The 20,738-nt window shown below is 41.0% G+C and overlaps 1 protein-coding gene across 1 annotated transcript in view; it reads right to left on the bottom strand.

Moving 5' to 3' along the window:
* The window catches only part of LOC100566517 (uncharacterized), a 39,305-nt gene extending 19,158 nt beyond the window's left edge, over window positions 1-20,147 (bottom strand). Inside the window, exons 1-4 of the mRNA XM_062969298.1 lie at window positions 19,644-20,147; window positions 10,416-11,318; window positions 8,740-8,845; window positions 3,550-5,674 (exon numbers count right to left, since the gene is read on the bottom strand). Coding sequence (XP_062825368.1) covers window positions 3,550-5,674; window positions 8,740-8,845; window positions 10,416-11,174 — 2,990 coding nt within the window. The 5' untranslated portion in view covers window positions 11,175-11,318; window positions 19,644-20,147. The remainder of the gene's footprint in view (window positions 1-3,549; window positions 5,675-8,739; window positions 8,846-10,415; window positions 11,319-19,643) is intronic.
* Between the last annotated feature and the right edge of the window lie 591 nt (window positions 20,148-20,738).

The following is a 20,738-nucleotide window of genomic DNA, read 5'->3' as shown; positions in this document are numbered from 1 at the left end:
TCATTTTGCTACACCACTGTATATATATATTGCAGTGGTTCTCAATGTGTGGGTCCCCAGGTGTTTTGGCCTACAACTCCCAGAAATCCCTGCCAGTTTACCAGTTGTTAGGATTTCTGGGAGTTGAAGGTCAAAACATCTGGAGACCCACAGGTTGAGAACCACTAATATATTGGCACTTCAGCATCCACAGATGTTGAACCAAACTCCAGCAGATACCAAGAGACCACTACTGTATATATAGGAACTAAAAATCCTAATGAAACTAGTCAAAAGCTTGAACATATGTGAAAACAGAAACATAATTTTGAAAATTTTACTTGCCTTTCTCAAGGCTGATTACTAGCTCCCGCTGGAATAGGCAAAGCCCGACAGCAAAATCATGAAAATGTCACATTATTCATTTCAGAAAGAGAACATGGTGATATATTTCACCCTGTGGTTTTCAGTGGCAAATGTACATTTGCAGTATAGCCTGCTACCCACATCTGCAGGTTTGATTATTTGCAGATTAAAATGTCTAGTCCTCCAATGTAATTCTATGGTAATCTTCTGGCCGAAGCTGAGCCGTAGAGCAGAAGTGTCTAACTCATATCCATCAATGGCCACATCAGCCTGATGGTTGCCTTCAAAGGGCCATTAACTCCATGGACAGAGAATCCATGGACACAGAGGGCCAGCTATAATTTATTTACATAATGGTCGGTGCTCTTTAGTCTATACCCAGTTTGGGTCCCCAGATGTTACTGAATGACAACTCCTATCACTTTTGATTATCTGCTGTGAGGACTGGGGATAATGGGAATTGCAACCCAAGGTTGGGGAAAGGTTGAAAGACATTATAAAGTCAGACATTACATCCACAAACCTTGTACCTAATTTCAAAACCAACTCTCTTGACTAAACAGAACAAACTGCAGCCTTCCAGATGTTCCTGTATCTCAACTCCCATCAGTGCTAGTCATGATGTCTAATGATACATGAGTTGTAATCCAGCATCTGGGCTACATAAAATGACATGGCGGCTGGATTCAGACCACAGGCCTTGAGCTTGATACATGTGCCAAACGGTCACTCTGGAGGACCTAGAGAGGTGTTACCTCAGGTTTTTAAAAAGTGTTGTTTTATTTGCAGCTTTTTAAACTTTTCGGTGCTCCTGCATCTCTAATCCCAGTGAATGTGTAGAGTTGACTGTACAGTCTTGTTAGGTCCTTAATTCCTCAGTTCTAGGTGGGAAATTTGTTGGCCTCAAATATTATTGAAATCCACCTCAGTCCCAACAACGTGGTCATATATGAGGGATTCTTTGAGTTGCCATCGAACCAGCTGTCATCCAACCAGAAACTCCCAATTCAAACCAATGCTAGTTGAAAAGCCTTTTAAGCGTTTCAGATTCATTTATTGTGTTTATGTGTTAGGTGCTGTGTTACAACCGTAACAAGAAAGATGAAAGCCCTTTGCCCGCAGGCTTAAAGTCTTGTAAAAGAACATGTTGAAAGCAGCCAAGTGGGAAGGGAAAGGCACAGAGCTATTTTTGCTTAATTCTGGGAACGTTGTCCAACAAAAGTCACTTTCCCCAGGTCTGTAAAGGGAGCATTCAGTCTGAGAAACAAAGCATTGGGCAGTGAAGTCGCTGGATGGCGGTGGCAGGTGGAACAAGAATAGGGTGAAATATGCTTCAGTAGCATCAAACTGGTGGCCCTCCAGGTGTTTTGGGCTTCAGCTCACAGAATTCCTTGGACAAGGTGTCTAGGGCTTTTGGGAGTTGGAGGCTCAAACATCTGGAGGGCCACAAGTTTTGCACCTCCATAAAATAGGCCTTTTCCAACTATTGGAAGGAAACCAGAATGAAGCTGAAGGGGACATGTTAAGACTTTGGTGGTTTAGTGCCAGCGGAATAATGTCCAGAACAAGAAACTGGAAACAAGGAGGATACAGTGGAAATATCTAACTGAGAAGAATGCCAATCAAGGATCCGCAATGACTTTACTTAAGGTATTCACTAGCACACTATCTCTAAATGCTGCTGGATCTATTTCTCCCCATATCTATGTCAAATAGGGTTTCCAGAGCACACCCTGCCAGTGTACTCTGCTAATGTGTGGCAGTGAATCTCTTCTGGGCTTTAATGTGAACTTTAAAGGAATAACCCATGATGCCATCAACACTACAGATTGAATGCAGTTTGACACTACTTGAACTACCATGGCTCAGTGCTATGGAATCCTGGAGTTCTAGTTTTACAATGTATTTACCTTCTTTGCCCAAGAGTGATGGTGCCTCACCCAACTACAACTGCCAAGATTCCATAGTACTTGAGCCACTGCAGTTTTAATATTGTTGAAGTACGTTCTTTCTACAGTGTGTAGATGCACCCTTAGATAGCTCTGTTAAACTTCAAGTTGATACAAAGGATTTACCAACCCACTGGCATGGAAGGCACCAGTTTCCAGTGAATAAGGGGTCACAACACAAAAGGATCTCCTTCTGCCCTATACCTTCACAGCTATTTGCCCCTGGTTTCTATCCTCTGCTGCCAGAAAAAGGGACCAAAACAATACTATACGTTCATTTACATGTAGAATGAATGTAGTTTGACACCATGATTCCAAAACATTGAGCCATGGCAGCCAGGGCAGTGTTAAACTTGCATTGATTCTACAGCAATGGTTCTTAACCTGTGGGTCCCCAGATGTTTTGGCCTTCAACTCCCAGAAATCCCAACAGCTGGGAAACTGGCTGGAATTGCTGAGAGTTGTAGGCCAAAACACCTGGGGACCCACAGGTTGCGAACCACTGTTCTACAGTGTAGATCAGGCATGGGCAAACGTTGGCCCTCCAGATGTTTGGACTTCAACTTCCACAATTCCCAACAGCTGGTAGGCTATTAGGAATTGTGGGAGTTGGAGTTCAAAATACCTGGAGGGCTGATGTTTGCTCATGCCTGGTGTAGATGCATGCTGTTTTTCACAAAACTTTCCTTCAATTCCTTCTTGTTTGAAAAGTAAACCACCACCACTCCTCCTGAAAATATTGGGAAAATAACCCAGATTTCTTGTTGCATTATTACATTTTTATTATTGTATGTTACGTTGAGAAATAAAAATGCTTAGAACTGATAAGAGAACACTGTTAAGACACAAACATTTCCTTCCAAAACACTTCTTAAAATGCCTTTTGAAAGCAACGTTTTGAATTTGGAAGCTATTTACACCAGTTAAATCTTTTTTTATAGTTATTATGTTACTTTTGAGTTGTAACTTCCTTGCACCCTTGTTACTTCCCAAAGTAACTCGTTGAGATCTTGTAACTCGTAGCTTTCCTGCTCTGGAATATCAAACGATTTTGGTCTCATCCTTGTACAATTCTTGCGCAGAAAGATATCTTGGGTTTTTCATGTTTTCTGCCATCCAAACATGAATATTGAATGGTATTGGTCCTGTCCTTGTAGAACTCTTTTACCGAGAGAAGTCCTGCCATCCAAACACACATCTTGGCATCTTTGGCCGGTTGAGACATCAGTGGGCCTTCCTGAAGCATCCGCCTCGCTAGTTATTCTTTTCACAGGAGTGGGTCCTCCGATGTCTAAGAAGGTTAGATCTTTGACAGAAGCCTTGCCCACAGTCCATGCACCTGTGTGGCTTTTCTCCAGTGTGAATTCTCTGGTGCACAATAAGGTGCGCCCGCTGACTGAAGCCTTGCCCGCAGTCCTGACACCTGTGCGGTTTCTCCCCGGTGTGGATCCTCTCGTGTACAACCAGGTGCGTCCTTTGGCTGAAACTCTGGCCGCATTCGGAGCATTTGTAGGGCTTCTCACCCGTGTGGATCCTCTGGTGTCGGATTAGGTTGGACCTCTGGCTGAAACTCTGCCCGCACTCTGGGCACATATGAGGCTTCTCTCCTGTGTGGATCCTCTGGTGGATGACAAGGTGTGCCTCCCACGCAAAGTTCTGCCCGCACTCCGTACAGGTGTAAGGTTTCTCTGTCATGTGGATTCTCTGGTGGGCAATGAGGCTTTTCTGCCGGTTGAATTTTTCCCCACATTCGGAGCATTCGTGAGACTCTTCACCAGCATGGATTTTCTGGTGTCGGATGAAGTTTGACTGCCAATTGAAAATTTTACCACACTTGAGGCATTCGTATGGCTTCCCTCCCACGTTGGTCCTCTCATGGTTCAACTCTGGATGGACATTTCCCACATAATCCAAGCTTCCATACAATGCTTTCTCTTCTGTATGAACTTTCATATGTTTAATAAGGTGTGGGCTCTGCCGGAAGCTCTTTCCACACTCTGGACATTGGAAAGGTTTCTCCCCTGTGTGAATCCTCTGATGGCTGATGAGGTTGGTCCTCTGATTGAATCTTTTGCCACAGTCAGGACATTTGTGTGGTTTCTCCCTGGTGTGGATACTCTGGTGTCTGAGGAGGTTCCCCCTCCGAGAAAACACCTTCCCGCAACGAAAGCATTTATATGGGTCCTCTTCCAGAAGAATCTGGTCATGGCTCACGCCGTTGAGGCTCTGACAAAATGCATTCTCTCCAGCGTGAATCCTTTGGTGCTTAATGAGGTTCGATTTCTGACCAAAGCTCTTCTCGCAGTCGGAGCATTGATAGGGCTTCTCTCCGGTGTGGGTCCGCTGATGTCGGACAAGGTTGGATCTCTGACTGAAGCTCTGGCCGCAATCGACACATCTGTGGGGTTTCTCCCCAGTGTGCAACCTCTTGTGGATAATGAGATGCGCCCTCCACCTGAAACTTTTGCTACAATCTGGACACCTGTACGGCTTCTCTCCGGTGTGGATTCTCTGGTGAGCGTTCAGATTGGTTCTCTGGTTGAAACGTTTCCCGCACTCAGTACATTTGTGGGGTTTGTCTTTCGTGTGAATGGTCTGGTGACGAAGAAGGTTGCCTCTCCTGGAAAAGGTTTTCCCACATTTGAAGCATATGCACCGGCTTTCACCAAGAGGAATCCGCTCAAATCTATTGTGGCTTGGCCTCTGATTAAGCTTTCCCGCGTAATCCGAGGATGTGTTTGGTCTGTCGCTTGAGTGGATGCCTTGATGTTTGATAAGATTGGACTTCTGGGTGAAGCTTTTTTCACACTCGGTGCATTTATAAGGTTTCTCTCCTGTGTGGACTCTGCGGTGTCTAACAAGGTTGGAGATCTGACTAAAGCTCTGTCCACAGTCCAAGCACTGATGTGGTTTCTCCCCCGTGTGAATTCTCCGATGAATAATTAGGTTTGCTGTCCGGCTAAAGCGCTTCCCACAGTCTAAGCATGGGTATGGCTTTTCGCCAGTATGGAACTGCTGGTGTCGAATAAAGCTCGTTTCCCAGTTAAAGCTTTTCCCACATTTGAAACAATGAAATCTTTTCTCTCCCATGTGGGTCCGCTGATGCCTGTTGAGGTTTGATTTCTGAGTAAACGCCTTGCCACAAATATTACAAATGTGCCTCCGTTTCACTGCATACATCATCCTTTGCTGGAGGTCAGTACCATCAGAGCCACCATTTTCGTAAACCATGGATTTACTCCTTCTCTGGTCTATATGTACTCTCTGCTCCCATCCTGGCCTACCTTGATCCTCAACATTTTCTCCAGGGTCTCTAGGCTCGAATCTTTCTAATGATGGGTCAAATGATGATCCTTCCTCCTCAGTCTCCCACTCGTCGTCTGCCAGAATAAAAAGGAGTCGCCTTTTTAGAAAGGGACATGAAAACGGGGGAAATACCAGATTTACTGTTGGAATGAAACATTGAAATCCATAGGGCTTATATTAATCATCGCTGACATAAGATCCATAAACTTCAGCGGGCCTCTAGGTAGAGACAAATCCAGCTCCAACAGAAGGTGTATCGACACTGCAGAATTAAGGCAGTCTGACACCACTTGAGCTGCCATAGCTTAATGCTATGGAATCATGGTGCCTCCAGTGGTTAAAGGGGTTAAACCCTTGTGCCAGCAGGACTGCTGAACAAAAGGTTGGCAGTTCAAATCTGGAAACTACGATGAGCTCCTGACTGTCAGCTCCAGCTTCCCATGTGAGGACATGAGAGAAGCCCCCCACAGGATGGTAAAACATCAAACATCCGGGCATCCCCTGGGAAACGTCCTTGCAGATGACCAATTCTCTCACACCAGAAATGACTTGCAGTTTCTCAAATCACTCCTGACATGAGAAAAAAATGGGAGCTGCAGTTTTATAAGGTCTTTAGCCTTCCCTGTTAAAAAGTGCTGGTGCCTCACCAAACTACAAATGCATTGAGCCATGGCAGTTCCAGTGGTGTCAAACTTTAATTCTACAGTGTAGATATATCCTTAGTATCTCTTTTCTGCACCTTCAATGTACATTTAAAAGACTAAGGCAAAATAATACACCGCAAATGTTAGGTCTTGGGCCCCTTCTACACTGCCCTTATATACAGGATCTGATTCCAGGTTATCTGCTTTGAACTGGATTTTATGAGTCTCCACTGCCATATGACCCAGGATCGGATCTTAGTATATAAAGGCGGTGTAGAAGGGGTCACCATGACACTAAAAAGAACATAAGAATAACCCCAACTGACGCATCTAGTGAGGACAAGGCTTTCTTGGTAGCTGCTTCTAGTCTATGGAACACTCTCACACAAACAGCTAGTTCTTGTTCTTTTTCTGCAAGCAAAAATCTCTTACTTAGAAAAAGTTTTGGGAATTAACTGGTTGCTGCAGAAAGCTTTTTTTAATGTGGCGTGTCTTCTGCACTTATATTCTGAATGTTTTAAATTAAAGTTGTGTTTTTAACAGGACGGTTTATTAAACCAAGTTTTAATTTTTTACTACAGTATATTCATTTGGTTTTGGTTTTAGTTAGACAAATATCTTCATCCTCATTATTATATGTGACCCACATTTCTCCCAAAACTAGACAGCGCATCCATAGTCAGCCCTCCACATTCAGTGCATGGGATTCCATGGGAGAGAAAAAACTGCAAATACAGAAATTAATTTTGTTTAAAATCTGCACACACACCTTTCTTGAAATTTTTATGCCTTCCATGACTCTAGGGCAGGCATGGGCCAACTTGGGCCCTCCAGGTGTTTTGGACTTCAGCTCCCATAATACCTAACAGTCCATCGGCTGAGATGAAATCCAAACCACCTGTAGGGCCCAAGTTTGCCCATAATGGCCCTATGGTCAACTTCCACTGGAAGCTGGCCATAGATTCTCACTGGAAGGTCTAAAGATTTCTACAGAGGTGTCCCTAGGATCTCTAGGTTCTCTAATTTAAGTTGACCATAGGCTTACATGGGAGATTCCTAGATAGAATATTTTTAATCAAATCTGTGAATAATCAAATCTGCAAATGTGAAAATCACAAATCCTTTGCTCCCGGGTGAATGGGGCAGTGAGTCTACTCATGGTGTGAACTTTAAAAGAGTGTGAGTGTGAGGAAAGATCACCCTAAAATAAAAAAGCATGCTCCTTTAAAAGCCAACAGAAAGATATACAAACTGCGGCTCAAGACATATTGATGACCATCAGCTGAGTTATTGTGTGGGAAGTGGGGCTGGGATAAGATCAAAAGGGAAGAAGAGGAGAAAGAAAGACCAAAAAGAATGTGAGGAGGTGCCTTTGAATCCTCCTGTGAAGAGACTGCAATAACACTATGTAACACAATTTTTGTTCCTGAGTTATAAATGTCATTTCCTAATTGGTTATATCATAAAATTATAGAAAATGTTTATTAAACTGCAAAAACTTTGTTTTTGAAGGAGGGACATCCTGCAGCACATTTTGCTATAGCTTCTCAATTAATATTTCACAGGGTCTCCACCAATTCAGCCTAGTTTGTGGAGGCCACAAAAACAAAGTTTCTGGCATAGAACAACTACTGTCAAAGGAAGTACCACACAATTTAACAGGAAATAACACTTTCCAACCAGGAACGTTTCTTTCAAATTTTGTTACATAGTATAATAGGACTATTGTTGAATACTTTGTCCAGATTTTGCCTGCTTTTACTTGAAGACTGCTATACTGGGTTTACATTGCCCACATGGCAGACGAAAAGCTTTCGACATGAATGCCAAAGCGTATGCCATGCCTCTTCCAATGAAGAGGCCGCGCTTAGCACAGAGGGTTAAACCACCAGCTACAGAAGATCTTGCCAACTGGAAGGCTGGCAATTCAAGCTGCAGGTTGGGTGAGCTCCCATCATCAGCCCTAATTTCTGCTTACTTAGCAGTTCTAAAACAGTAATATAAGTAGATAAATAGTGTTGCTTTGGCGGGAAGGTAAAAGGCGCTTCTGAAGACATGCTGGCAATTCAATCAGGAAGGTGTCCATGGACAACAAGTTCCTCAGTGTTGAAAAATGGAACAACAGCACCTCCCCATGGCCCAGTCGACCATAGCCTCCAGATGGCAGATAAGGAAAAAGAGGGTAGCCTTGCCTCTGTTTATGTATTATCTGCCTTTGTTGTCAAATGTATAACAGCACTGAATGTTTGCCATATATGTACTCTGTAATCCGCTCTGAGTCCCCTTGGGGAGCCAGAGCGGAATATAAATGAAGTATATTATTATTGTTATTATTAAGAGAAACAAAATGCCAGGAGGAGCCATTCTCTTGTTTATGGTATAAAGTTTGGCATAGCTCCTTTACCGTTCCATCTAAAATTCAGAGCAACCTCACTAGCATGAAATACACCGGCCACCATGGATCAATTTCACTCAGACATTGGGAATACTCTTACCCAACAAAGTCACTGTCTCCCGCTTGATCTCCCTGGAAAGTTGTCCCTCACCGGCATCATCTTCTCGAGAGAAGCTCATGGCCACTTCCTCAAATTCCCCCAGTACCTGAAAGATGAGAAGGAAGAAGATGGAAGATAAGAAAAGGACACGTGGAACAAGATGTTGAACTATTAAACAACATTTTTGCACACTGGAAGACAAATGTGTCATCATGGGGCTCATCTCCATTTCTAAGCCGAAGAGCCGGCGTTGTCAGTAGACATCGCCTAGGTCTGACCCACGTCTTGTATCCCAAAACACAAGACGGCACACTTGGCAAGAAATGAAGCTCATGCCAATGAAGAAAGTGAGACCAGAAGTGGTTACAAACGTTGCCATGTAGCAGACTTCCAGACACAGTGTTTCAATCTCCATTACAATAATAACCTTCCATGCCACTAAGTATCCTTAGAATGTGTGTATTTTTAGACTCCTACAATTGCTGCCAACCTAGCAGTTCGAAAACATGCAAATGTGAGTAGATCAGTAGATACCGCTCTGGCGGGAAGGTAACGGCGCTCCATGCAGTCATGCCGGCCACATGACCTTGGAGGTGTCTACGGACAACGCCGGCTCTTCGGCTTAGAAATGGAGATGAGCACCAACCCGCAAAGTTGGACGGAACTAGACTTAATCTCAAGGGGAAAACTTTACCTTTACTAGACACAAAAAATATCCTCCCCATCAACACACATATGCATTTGTGCATGTAAAGGAACTGGCTTTCTCAGAACCAATTTCAAATAGTAAATTTTAAGGTACCCACATTCTATTTGTATTTTAATCCTTGAACTACGTATTTTAATATATGTATTTTGTGATGGTGTGCATGTATTTTATGGTATGTATTTTATGACGTGTTTTAGCTGTGTTGTGCCCTGCCTCAAGCTGTGAAGAGCGAGGAGTAACAAATTCATCACCATCATCATTTATTTATTATCATCATCATCACTTATTTATTTATTTGTTGTTGTTTGGTTGCTGTGAGTTTTTTGGGCTGTACGGCCATGTTCCAGAAGCATTCTCTCCTGATGTTTTGCTGTTGGAAACTAGGCAAGTGAGGTTTATATATCTGTGTAAGCACTAAAAAAACCAGAGCAACACTAAAAAAACAGGGGATTTCCAGACAAGAAACAATAAGGACCAGCTAACTCCTCCCAACAAAGGATCCCCTAGGCAGGAAGCTGCCAGGCCATACAATGCTAATCAATCTAGCCAACTGCAACATTCACACTTACCTCAAACAGACAAGAGATATATAAACAGATATATAAACCTCCCTTGCTTAGTTTCCAATATACCTCTCAACCTTTGAGGATGCATGACATAGATGTGGGTGAAAAGTCAGGACAGAATGCTTCTGGAACATGGCCAGATAGCCTGGAAAACTCTCAGCAATCCAGTGATTCTGGCCATTAAAGCCTTCGACAACATGTTGCTGTGGTGGTGGTGGTGGTGGTTGTTTGGGGGTTTCTCCACCCAAATAAGGAACCTGTTTAGTTCCTTATTCAATTATCATCATCATCATGGAAAAGGAGTGAAAACGGGTTGTTCATTCAGAGCAAGGGCAGCCCTACCCAATAGCCTAATCAGAGCAAAAGCAACAAATGAGATTCCTCAGATTGCATGCCCTCACCTCCTGCTTCCACCTCTCTGTCTCTTGCTGCCGTAATAGGAACTCTTCCACTAGATCCACAGCTTGGGCGCAGGTCTCGGGTCCCGCATCTCCCACCCAGCTCTGGATTTCCTCCGGCAAGATGGCCAGGAATTGCTCTAAGACAATCAGGTCCACCATCTGTTCCTTCGGGTTAAGGTCTGGCTGCAGCCACTGGATGCAGAGTTCCCGGAGCTGGGCACAAATTTGCCGGGGTTCCTCAGCGTCTTGGTAGCAGAACCACCGGAAGCGTTGCCGCTGCATCTCGACAGTGAGACCCTCTTCGTGCGGGGCATCTCCCTTCCTGTTGTCATCGCCTGCCTGTTTGCCGCAATCTGTACTTGGACTGCTTTGCAGAGAGTCTCCTTGCAGATCTCCACTTGCCGCCTCTTTCTCTGGCCCGTGACACTTGCCAGACGGAGTTCCCAAAGGAGATGGGAAAGGGGTCCTAGACCTTTGGGGGCTTCTCCAACCCGAATAAGGAACCTGTATCGTCTTCAGGAAATCCGGGCACTGGGATAACAAGCCATTGTTCAGCTCGTGTTCGGCTCGTTTTGCCGCCACCCAGCTCAGGCGTTCTCCGATCTTCCCAATTTGGACGGGGTGAGAGGTCTTTCTGGACCGTTTCGGACTCTCCAACAGCGAAGGGCCTCCGGTCTCCTGGTCTTCAGTTTTCACCACCTTCTCGGCGACAGTCTCGTGGCAAGCCAAAAGGCTCACTTCCTCTCGTTCGGCATTCATTTTGCCTCCTGGTTTGGCTCAATCCGCTCGCCTCCTTATCACAATTCCCACCTCTTTCTCCATTCATGAGTTTGGAGAGTTTGTAGGGAAAGTGATGTTTCTGAGCTTCATGGGAAGCTGGCTACTGTTCACCCAAGGGGCTTCCTTCAAAGAGAAACAGACAAGTGAAATTAGGGTCCCCACGCATCCCAGTTCTAACACCATTTCATTTCAAACCAAACCACTCCAAAGGAAAAACAGTCCACTATTATGTGTTGCCTGAGTTAAAGGACATACCCATTTCCCCAACCTGAACCATCCATTAACTGGAACAGGTTACAGGAACCATACAACCCTGCTGCTACAGCTCTATAGAGCAGGCATGGACAAACTTCAGCCCTCCAGTTGTTTTGGACTTCAACTCCCACAATTCCTAACAGCCGATAGGTTGTTAGGAATTGTGGGAGTTAAAGTCCAAAACAACTGGAGGGCCCAAGTTTGCCCATGCCTGTTCTACAACTTAGGGATGGTCAAAGGAGGAAAAATGCCATATGGGTAATAGTTGTAGGTTTGATTTTAGCAGATTGAAGTAGGCATCCATCAAAAAGACCTGAGCGTATGGGACAAATTATATGAGGGAATGCGATCCCGTAGGTAGACTGAGCCCAAACCATTTGGGTTTTTGGAAAGCAACAGGCAACGTTGCGTACCTGCCCACAAATGATTTGGCTACCTATGGATTGGACTGTAACAATAATGGTGTAATAAGATCACTCCTCGATGTTCCAGTGACCAATATAGCTGCCTATGATTTGAGACAATCTGAGTTACATTTCCCAATTTGGTAGTTCAGGCGGCATGTATACTATTGGGGAGATCATGGTTCAGTATTCTAAACTGAGCCTGAAAACGTACCAAGAGAACCTGGGCCTCTCATAACCGCCATAGAGTAAAAAATTTGGAGCATGAAATGGATTGAAATTGGTATGGGAATCAAATCTAGAGTTTAAAATAGAAGAGAAACAACGGGACTTAATTTGGAAAACCCAAGCATATAAATCAATTTCATCCCAGCTGAAAGGAAAACACTTTGAAAGTTATGCATAGATGACACGATTTTCCACTCCAACTACATCACAGCAATATTGGAATTTCGAAACTGTCTTGGAGAAAGTGTGGAGAAATAGGGGATTTGGATGTGGCTAATGTGCCCAAAAAGTATTAGGATGAAGTGCTATCATGGATAAGCCAAATAGTAGGGAAAACAATAAACCTCAGAAGAGCCCTTCTAATAATTTCAGTATCTGAAAATAAGAATAAGGATTTGGTTTAAAAAAATCGTATGCTAATGCTTTTTTGTCTAGCTGCTTTGAGTCTCCATTGGGAGAGATAAAGTGGGGTATTAATAATAATAATAATAATTGGCACATTGGGTGCCGTGCCAAAAGATCTCAGCCAGCATTTGGAAACAATAGACATTGACAAAATTACGATCTGCCAACTGCAAAAAGCCACCCTACTGTGATCTGCATGCATCATCCAAAACACATCACACAGTCCTAGACACTTGGGAAGTGTTCAACTTGTGATTCTGTGATACAAAATCCAGCATATCTATCTTGTTTGCTGTGTCATACAATAATAATAATAGACTAAAAATAATCAGAACCTGGAAAAAGCTAGAGAATTTGTCAATAAAGAATAAGTTAAACAGGATATGGGCAATAGCTCTATCAAAACAATCGATCTATAAGATTAGCAAAAAGGAGAGAAATAAAAGAAGATTTATTTGGTAACACATGGGAGCCATATATTAGCTTCATGTGTAAAACTAATGGCAAATTCAAACCACCAAATGACCAAGAAAGCTTGTGGATGAACAATGTGAAAATATAATAATTATATGCAATTGATGCAATTAGAATAAGTAGAGGTAATAGAACTGACACGGCTGTGTTTTTATAATGCTGTGTGAACGATGGGAGGTGGGAGTACAAATATGGGAATAGATGACGTAACAAGACAGTGGTATTGTGTTAAACATTTTGAAATAAGTAAAGATTTTTTTTAGTTAAAAAAATTCTCCAAGTCTGGCTGATCACATAAGGATGTTGTAGCCATAAGAATAAGGTTTGACTTAAGTTCGCCAATGTAAACAGGGAGAAATCACAAACCCCATATTTACTGGGGTTAGGGACTTACTTTTACCTGTGAAAGTGAAAAAATCACAAGTAAAGGAATTTTTAAAGAAATCTATCCGCATTTTCCTCATCCGAGATAAAACAGTATGCTCTGGTACGCAGCAATGTTTCAGGTTCAATTTATAAAATGCCAGTGGAGTTCCAGAATGCAGTACTTTATCTAAAGATGCATTTTTTCTATTTTTATTTATTTTATAATCTTTCTTAAGAAGTGAGATATTATTTGTTACTTTTATGTGGCAGGGATAAGGGGAGGATGTAATGGGGTGGAAATATAATGGCGATTGTTATGTTTTGTTTTTATTTTAGTAGCTCTATTTTCTATTTTTAATTTGTTGTGAAATTGTGAAAATGTAATAAAAAAAACATTACTGAAACCTAGACCCAGCTGTGGCAGCAAACTCTTTTTCTATTCCAGCCAAGCCCAAGCACCTACCTCTGTGGCCTCCAGAATCCAATTTACTAAATACAGATTATATATCTATCTGTCTGTCTCTATCTCTCATTCATTCATAGTGCAACCGCCTTAAGGAACAGATCTGGGGTGTCCTAAAGGACAGCAAATTGTTAAGTTATTCTTTCTGCCATTAGCCTGATATCATTTTTAATGGATGGCTTAAAACTATGGTCAGAGCAGGACAGAGACCAAGTTGCCTTCTCTTCCCCTACTGGTTTTGGGAAAATATCAGAATTCAATGTGGAAGCCACTTCCACTTTCCGCACTGAAAGGAGTTCCTCAGGATGAGTAATATATACAGTAAACACATAGTAATTGTCATCATTATAATAATTTTATTTCTTACCTGCCTCTCATCATGGCTATATGTACTGGACTTCATGTATTGAATTGCCTGACTTTTAAAGCTTTCAAGTGTATACAATATGTATATAGTCACACACACAAGGCAGATATATGTATTGAAGGGCCTACCTTCTTTCAAATGTATAAAATGCATATAATATATGCACACAAACATATATACCAAGACAAGTATATGTATTGAAGGGCCAGCCTTTTAAAGTTTTCAAGAAACACCTTAAGATTTGGTTATTTAAGAAGGCATTTGGTGAACGACAAAAACATGGAAATATGGAAGTGGTTAAAGATAACCTCAGGATTATTGCAAAGTCTAAATGTTTCATTTATTGTGTCTGATTGTTGTTTTATAATTTTAATGGTTTTAATCTATTTTTATTGTTGATATGAGATATTTAATATATGTAAGGCATTGAATTTTGCCACTGATTGTATTGGGAACCACTTTGAGTCCCCCTAGGGGTGGGAAAAGCAGTATATAAGTGCAATAAATAAATAAGTTCCGGTAATATATGCACACACATATTCCCACCAAGACAGGAATAAAAAGGTTTTTATTCAGACAGGCTTTTAAAGAAGGAGGTTTAAAGGATCAAGTCAGGGGGTTCTGTGGTTTTTAACTTTGAATATGTTTTAATTGATTTAAAATTGATTTTTAAATACTGTTTATATTTAATCCTGTTTTAATGTTTGCATATTTGTGTATTTTAAATTGTATGCTGATGCTTTTATGTCAAGCTGCTTTGAGTCTCCTTTGGGAGGGATAAAGCGGGATATAAATAAATAAACAAACAAATAGAATAATAATATGTATTTAATTGACTTCCACTTAAAGCTTTCAAGTGTCTCTAATATGTATATTATAGGCAGGCTTTGGGGAGGTTCGGTGGGATGAGAAGATATTAAAGGCAATTTTAGTGTATTTATTGTATTTTAATTCTGATACTCATTTATTGTTTTTTAACTTTTGTACTACACTTTTTAAACTTGTCTAGTGTGGATTGTTAGCTGCCTTGAATCCTACAAGGAAAAAGACAGGGTACAAATAAAGATGATGATGATGATGATGATAATAATAATAATAATAATAATATACACACCAAAACAGATATATTATGTATTGAAGTGCCTGCCTTTTAAAGCTTTCCAGTGTATGTAATATGTTTTTATGGATTTAATCTGAATTTTTATACAAATTATGTTTAATACTGTTTTGTAGTGCAGTGCCTGTCTTTTAAAGCTTTCAAGTGTCAATAATATAATATGTACATATGAGGGTGAGTCTAAAAGTTTTGCCTCCTGTATCATAAAAACGTTATGAATGAACATATGATATATACATATATAATACACACACAAACATACACACCAAGGCAGATATATGTATTGAAGAGCCTGTCTGTTAGAGCTTTCTAGTGTATATAATATGTATAGAATACACACATAAAGATACACACCAAGTCATATAAATGTATTGAAGTGTCTGCCTTTTAGAGCTTCCAAGTGTATATGATACGTATACAATATACAGACTAACATAAATACTAAGACAAATAAATGTATTGAAGTGCCTGTCTTCTAGAGCTTTTAAGTGTATATAATATGTACATAATATAAGCATACAAACAGACACATCAAGACAGATATATGTTTTAACTGAAAATCATTTAATACTGTTTATATTTAGTTCTGTTTTAATATTTGTATATATTTGTATATTTTAAATGCTGTGCTAACGTTTATGTTAAACTGCTTTGAGTCCCTTTTGGGGAAGATAAAGCAGGGTATAAATAAATAAATTAATAATAATAATAATAATATTGAAGGGCCTGCCTTTTAAAGCTTCCAAGTGTATACCATATAATATGCAAATAATATATACACACTAAGACAGGTAGATGCATTGAAGTGCCTGCCATTTAGAGCTTCCAAGTGTATACTATATACAGTAGAGTCTCACTTATCCAACATAAACGGGCCAGCAGAACGTTGGATAAGTGAATATGTTGGATAATAAGAAGGGATTAAGAAAAAGAGTATTAAACATCAAATTAGGTTATGATTTTACAAATTAAGCACCAAAACATCATGTTATACAACAAATTTGACAGAAAAAGTAGTTCAATACACAGTAGTGCTATGTAGTAATTACTGTATTTACGAATTTAGCACCAAAATATCACGATATATTGAAAACATTGACTACAAAAATGCATTGGATAATCCAGAACGTTGGATAAGCGAGTGTTGGATAAGTGAGACTCTACTGTAATATGCAAATAATATAAGACAGGTATATGTATGGAAGTGCCTGCCTTTTAGAGCTTCCAAGTGTATACTATATAATATGCAAATAATATGTACACGCCAAGACAGGTATATCTTGGAAGTGCCTGCCTTTTAAAGCTTCCAAGTGTATACCGTATAATATGCAAACAACAACAACAACAAAACTTTAATTATATACCACTCTATCTCTCATGGGAACCCAGTGCAGTTTACACATTGTAAACATTCAATACCAACATACAGCATACAACAGCCCAATGATAAAATAACAGCTTAAGCGTAATAAAAATTTAAAACAATGTGTTCTTTAGGTATAAAAACAGTTTCAGATTACTACATTGGGTGATTTAACATCCATTGGGTTTAATTTCCAAATAGAACAAGATAGCTGTAAGAGCTAGGGTAAGGGCCAAAAAAATAACATAAAGCCAGGGGCGAAGTGTGAATGGATAGCAGGGAGCATAGGCCAGGATTGCAAATAATATATATACACACCAAAACAGTACTGAGGGAACTGTATGTACTGTATTTATGGAAGTGCCTGCCTTTTAAAGCTTCCAAGTGTATATCGTGTAATATGCAAATAAAATATATACACACAAAAACAGGTATATGTATTGAAGTGCCTGCCTTTTAGAGTTTCCAAGTGTATATAATATGTATATATATAATACACATACACACAAACATACACCAAGACAGATATATGTATTGAAGTGCCTGCCTTTTAGAGCTTCCAAGTGTATATAATATGTATATAATACACACACAAGCATACGCCAAGACAGATATATGTATTGAAGTGCCTGCCTTTTAGAGCTTCCAAGTGTATATAATATGTATATAATACACACACAAGCATACGCCAAGACAGATATATGTATTGAAGTGCCTGCCTTTTAGAGCTTCCAAGTGTATATAATATGTATATAATACACACACAAACATACACCAAGACAGATATATGTATTGAAGTGCCTGCCTTTTAGAGCTTCCAAGTGTATATAATATGTATGTAATACACACACAAGCATACGCCAAGACAGATATATGTATTGAAGTGCCTGCCTTTTAGAGCTTCCAAGTGTATATAATATGTATATAATACACACACAAACATACACCAAGACAGATATATGTATTGAAGTGCCTGCCTTTTAGAGCTTCCAAGTGTATATAATATGTATATAATACACACACAAACATACGCCAAGACAGATATATGTATTGAAGTGCCTGCCTTTTAGAGCTTCCAAGTGTATATAATATGTATATAATACACACACAAGCATACGCCAAGACAGATATATGTATTGAAGTGCCTGCCTTTTAGAGCTTCCAAGTGTATATAATATGTATATAATACACACACAAGCATACGCCAAGACAGATATATGTATTGAATTGCCTGCCTTTTAGAGCTTCCAAGTGTATATAATATGTATAAAATACAGGCCTGGGCCAATCTTCGAGAGTTCTTGGAGAACGGGAGAAGTCCCAGCAGATTGGAGGAGGGCGAATGTGGTCCCTATCTTCAAGAAGGGAAAAAAGAACGACGCAAACAATTACCGTCCGGTCAGCCTCACATCAATACCAGGCAAAATTCTGGAAAAGATCATTAAGGAAGTGGTCTGCGAACACTTAGAAACAAATGCGGTCATTGCTAATAGTCAACACGGATTTACCAAAAACAAGTCATGCCAGACTAATCTGATCTCTTTTTTCGATAGTTACGAGTTGGGTCGATACAGGGAATGCTGTGGATGTAGCGTACCTGGATTTCAGTAAGGCCTTCGACAAAGTCCCCCACGACCTTCTGGCAAACAAACTAGTAAAATGTGGGCTAGACAAAACTACGGTTAGGTGGATCTGTAATTGGCTAAGCGAACGAACCCAAAGGGTGCTCACCAATGCGTCGTCTTCATCATGGAAAGAAGTGACAAGTGGAGTGCCGCAGGGCTCCGTCCTGGGCCCGGTTCTGTTCAACATCTTTATTAACGACTTAGACGAAGGGTTAGAAGGCACGATCATCAAGTTTGCAGACGACACAAAACTGGGAGGGATAGCTAACACTCCAGAAGACAGGAGCAGAATTCAAAACGATCTTGACAGACTAGAGAGATGGGCCAAAACTAACAAAATGAAGTTCAACAGGGACAAATGCAAGATACTTCACTTCGGCAGAAAAAATGGTAATCAAAGATACAGAATGGGGGACGCCTGGCTTGACAGCAGTGTGTGCGAAAAAGACCTTGGAGTCCTCGTGGACAACAAGTTAAACATGAGCCAACAATGTGATGCGGCTGCTAAAAAAGCCAATGGGATTCTGGCCTGCATCAATAGGGGAATAGCGTCTAGATCCAGGGAAGTTATGCTCCCCCTCTATTCTGCCTTGGTCAGACCACACCTGGAATACTGTGTCCAATTTTGGGCACCACAGTTGAAGGGAGATGTTGACAAGCTGGAAAGCGTCCAGAGGAGGGCGACTAAAATGATTAAGGGTCTGGAGAACAAGCCCTATGAGGAGCGGCTTAAAGAGCTGGGCATGTTTAGCCTGCAGAAGAGAAGGCTGAGAGGAGACATGATAGCCATGTACAAATATGTGAAGGGAAGTCATAGGGAAGAGGGAGCAAGCTTGTTTTCTGCTGCCCTGCAGACTAGGACACGGAACAATGGCTTTAAACTACAGGAAAGGAGATTCCACCTGAACATCAGGAAGAACTTCCTCACTGTGAGAGCTGTTCGACAGTGGAACTCTCTCCCCGGGGCCGTGGTGGAGGCTCCTTCCTTGGAGGCTTTTAAGCAGAGGCTGGATGGCCATCTGTCGGGGGTGCTTTGAATGCGATTTCCTGCTTCTTAGCAGGGGGTTGGACTAGATGGCCCATGTGGTCTCTTCCAACTCTACTATTCTATGTTTCTATGATTCTAACTTGGGCCCTCCAGGGGTTTTGGACTACAACTCCCACCATTCCTAACCTTTGGGTGTGTATATAATATATGTACACACCCAAACCCTCCTTGGGGCAGGAGTCACACTCTCTCAGCTTCAGAGGGGAGCCAGGGCCCAACCTCCATGGAGCTGCCAAAAGCAGGAAATGGCCCTCTTCTCTTCTTCTTCATCCTTCTTTCCTCCCTTTCCTTTCTTTCCTCTCCCAATGGATACTCACTCACTCTCTTACTCACCCTTTTGCCTTTGGCGTCTTCCTCCTCCTCCTCCTCCACCTTCAACAACCTCTTGGAGAAGAGCTCCCCACTGGGCCTGCAATGGAGGATCATAAGAGGAAAAGGAAGAAGGTGGATCTTCTCCTCTTCCTCTTCCTCCTCCTACTCTACTTCCTCTTCCGCCCTCCAAGGATGCCCCGCCCCCTCGCTTCCGCCCTGTCTATAAATTTCCCACGCCTCTCTAGGCAGCCAGAGCTTTCTGGTTTTAACCCTGTGCGTCTCCAATGTGGAATGAACTGCTTGTGGCTCAGTGCTATGACTATAACTATAGCTAGCTACGTATAACTCTAAAAATTATAAGAAACAGTGCTGGTGTTTTCACCCAACTTCAGTTCCCAGGGTTCCATTCCTGGAAGTTTTTCAAGCGATACCAAACTGCGTTAATTCTGTAGTGTGGACGCACTCGCACAACCTCGCTTTCCGAACATTACAAGGCTGTTTTCTCCTCCACCTCATTGCTATTGTTCCTGAAACGAAAAAAAAAATCTTCCATCCTTCCTGCATTTCTCAAACCCATCAATTTGTCCACTTTGTAAAATAGTATAATATATATTATATTACTATATCATTCTCACATTATTATGGTACTATTATTTCCTACATTTCTCAAATCTATCCATTCCACTTTGTAAACTATTATTATAGTATTATATATTATTATAATATTCCCATATTATATATTATTATATTATTATTCTCACAATTCTCAGTCCCATCCATTTATCCACTTTGTATATTATATTATTCCCACATTATTATATATTATTATTATTCCTACATTTCTCAAATCCATCCATCAACTTTGTAAATTATTATATTATTATATATTATTATATTATTTTGTTGTTATATATTATTATATATTATTATTATTATTCCCACATTTCTCAAAACCATTTATCCACTTTATATATTATTATAATATTATTATTGTATTATTCCTACATTATACATAGGTAAAGGTAAAGGTTTCCCCTGACGTTAAGTTTAGTCATGTCTGACTCTGGGGGTTGGTGCTCATCTCCCTTTCTAAGCCGAAGAGCTGGCGTTGTCCGT

This window comes from Anolis carolinensis, chromosome 2, assembly GCF_035594765.1.
Source record: "Anolis carolinensis isolate JA03-04 chromosome 2, rAnoCar3.1.pri, whole genome shotgun sequence".
In the NCBI taxonomy this organism is placed as follows: Eukaryota; Metazoa; Chordata; class Lepidosauria; order Squamata; family Dactyloidae; genus Anolis; species Anolis carolinensis.
Note: the sequence above shows the minus strand (reverse complement) of the source record. Positions and strands in the feature narration are given on the sequence as shown.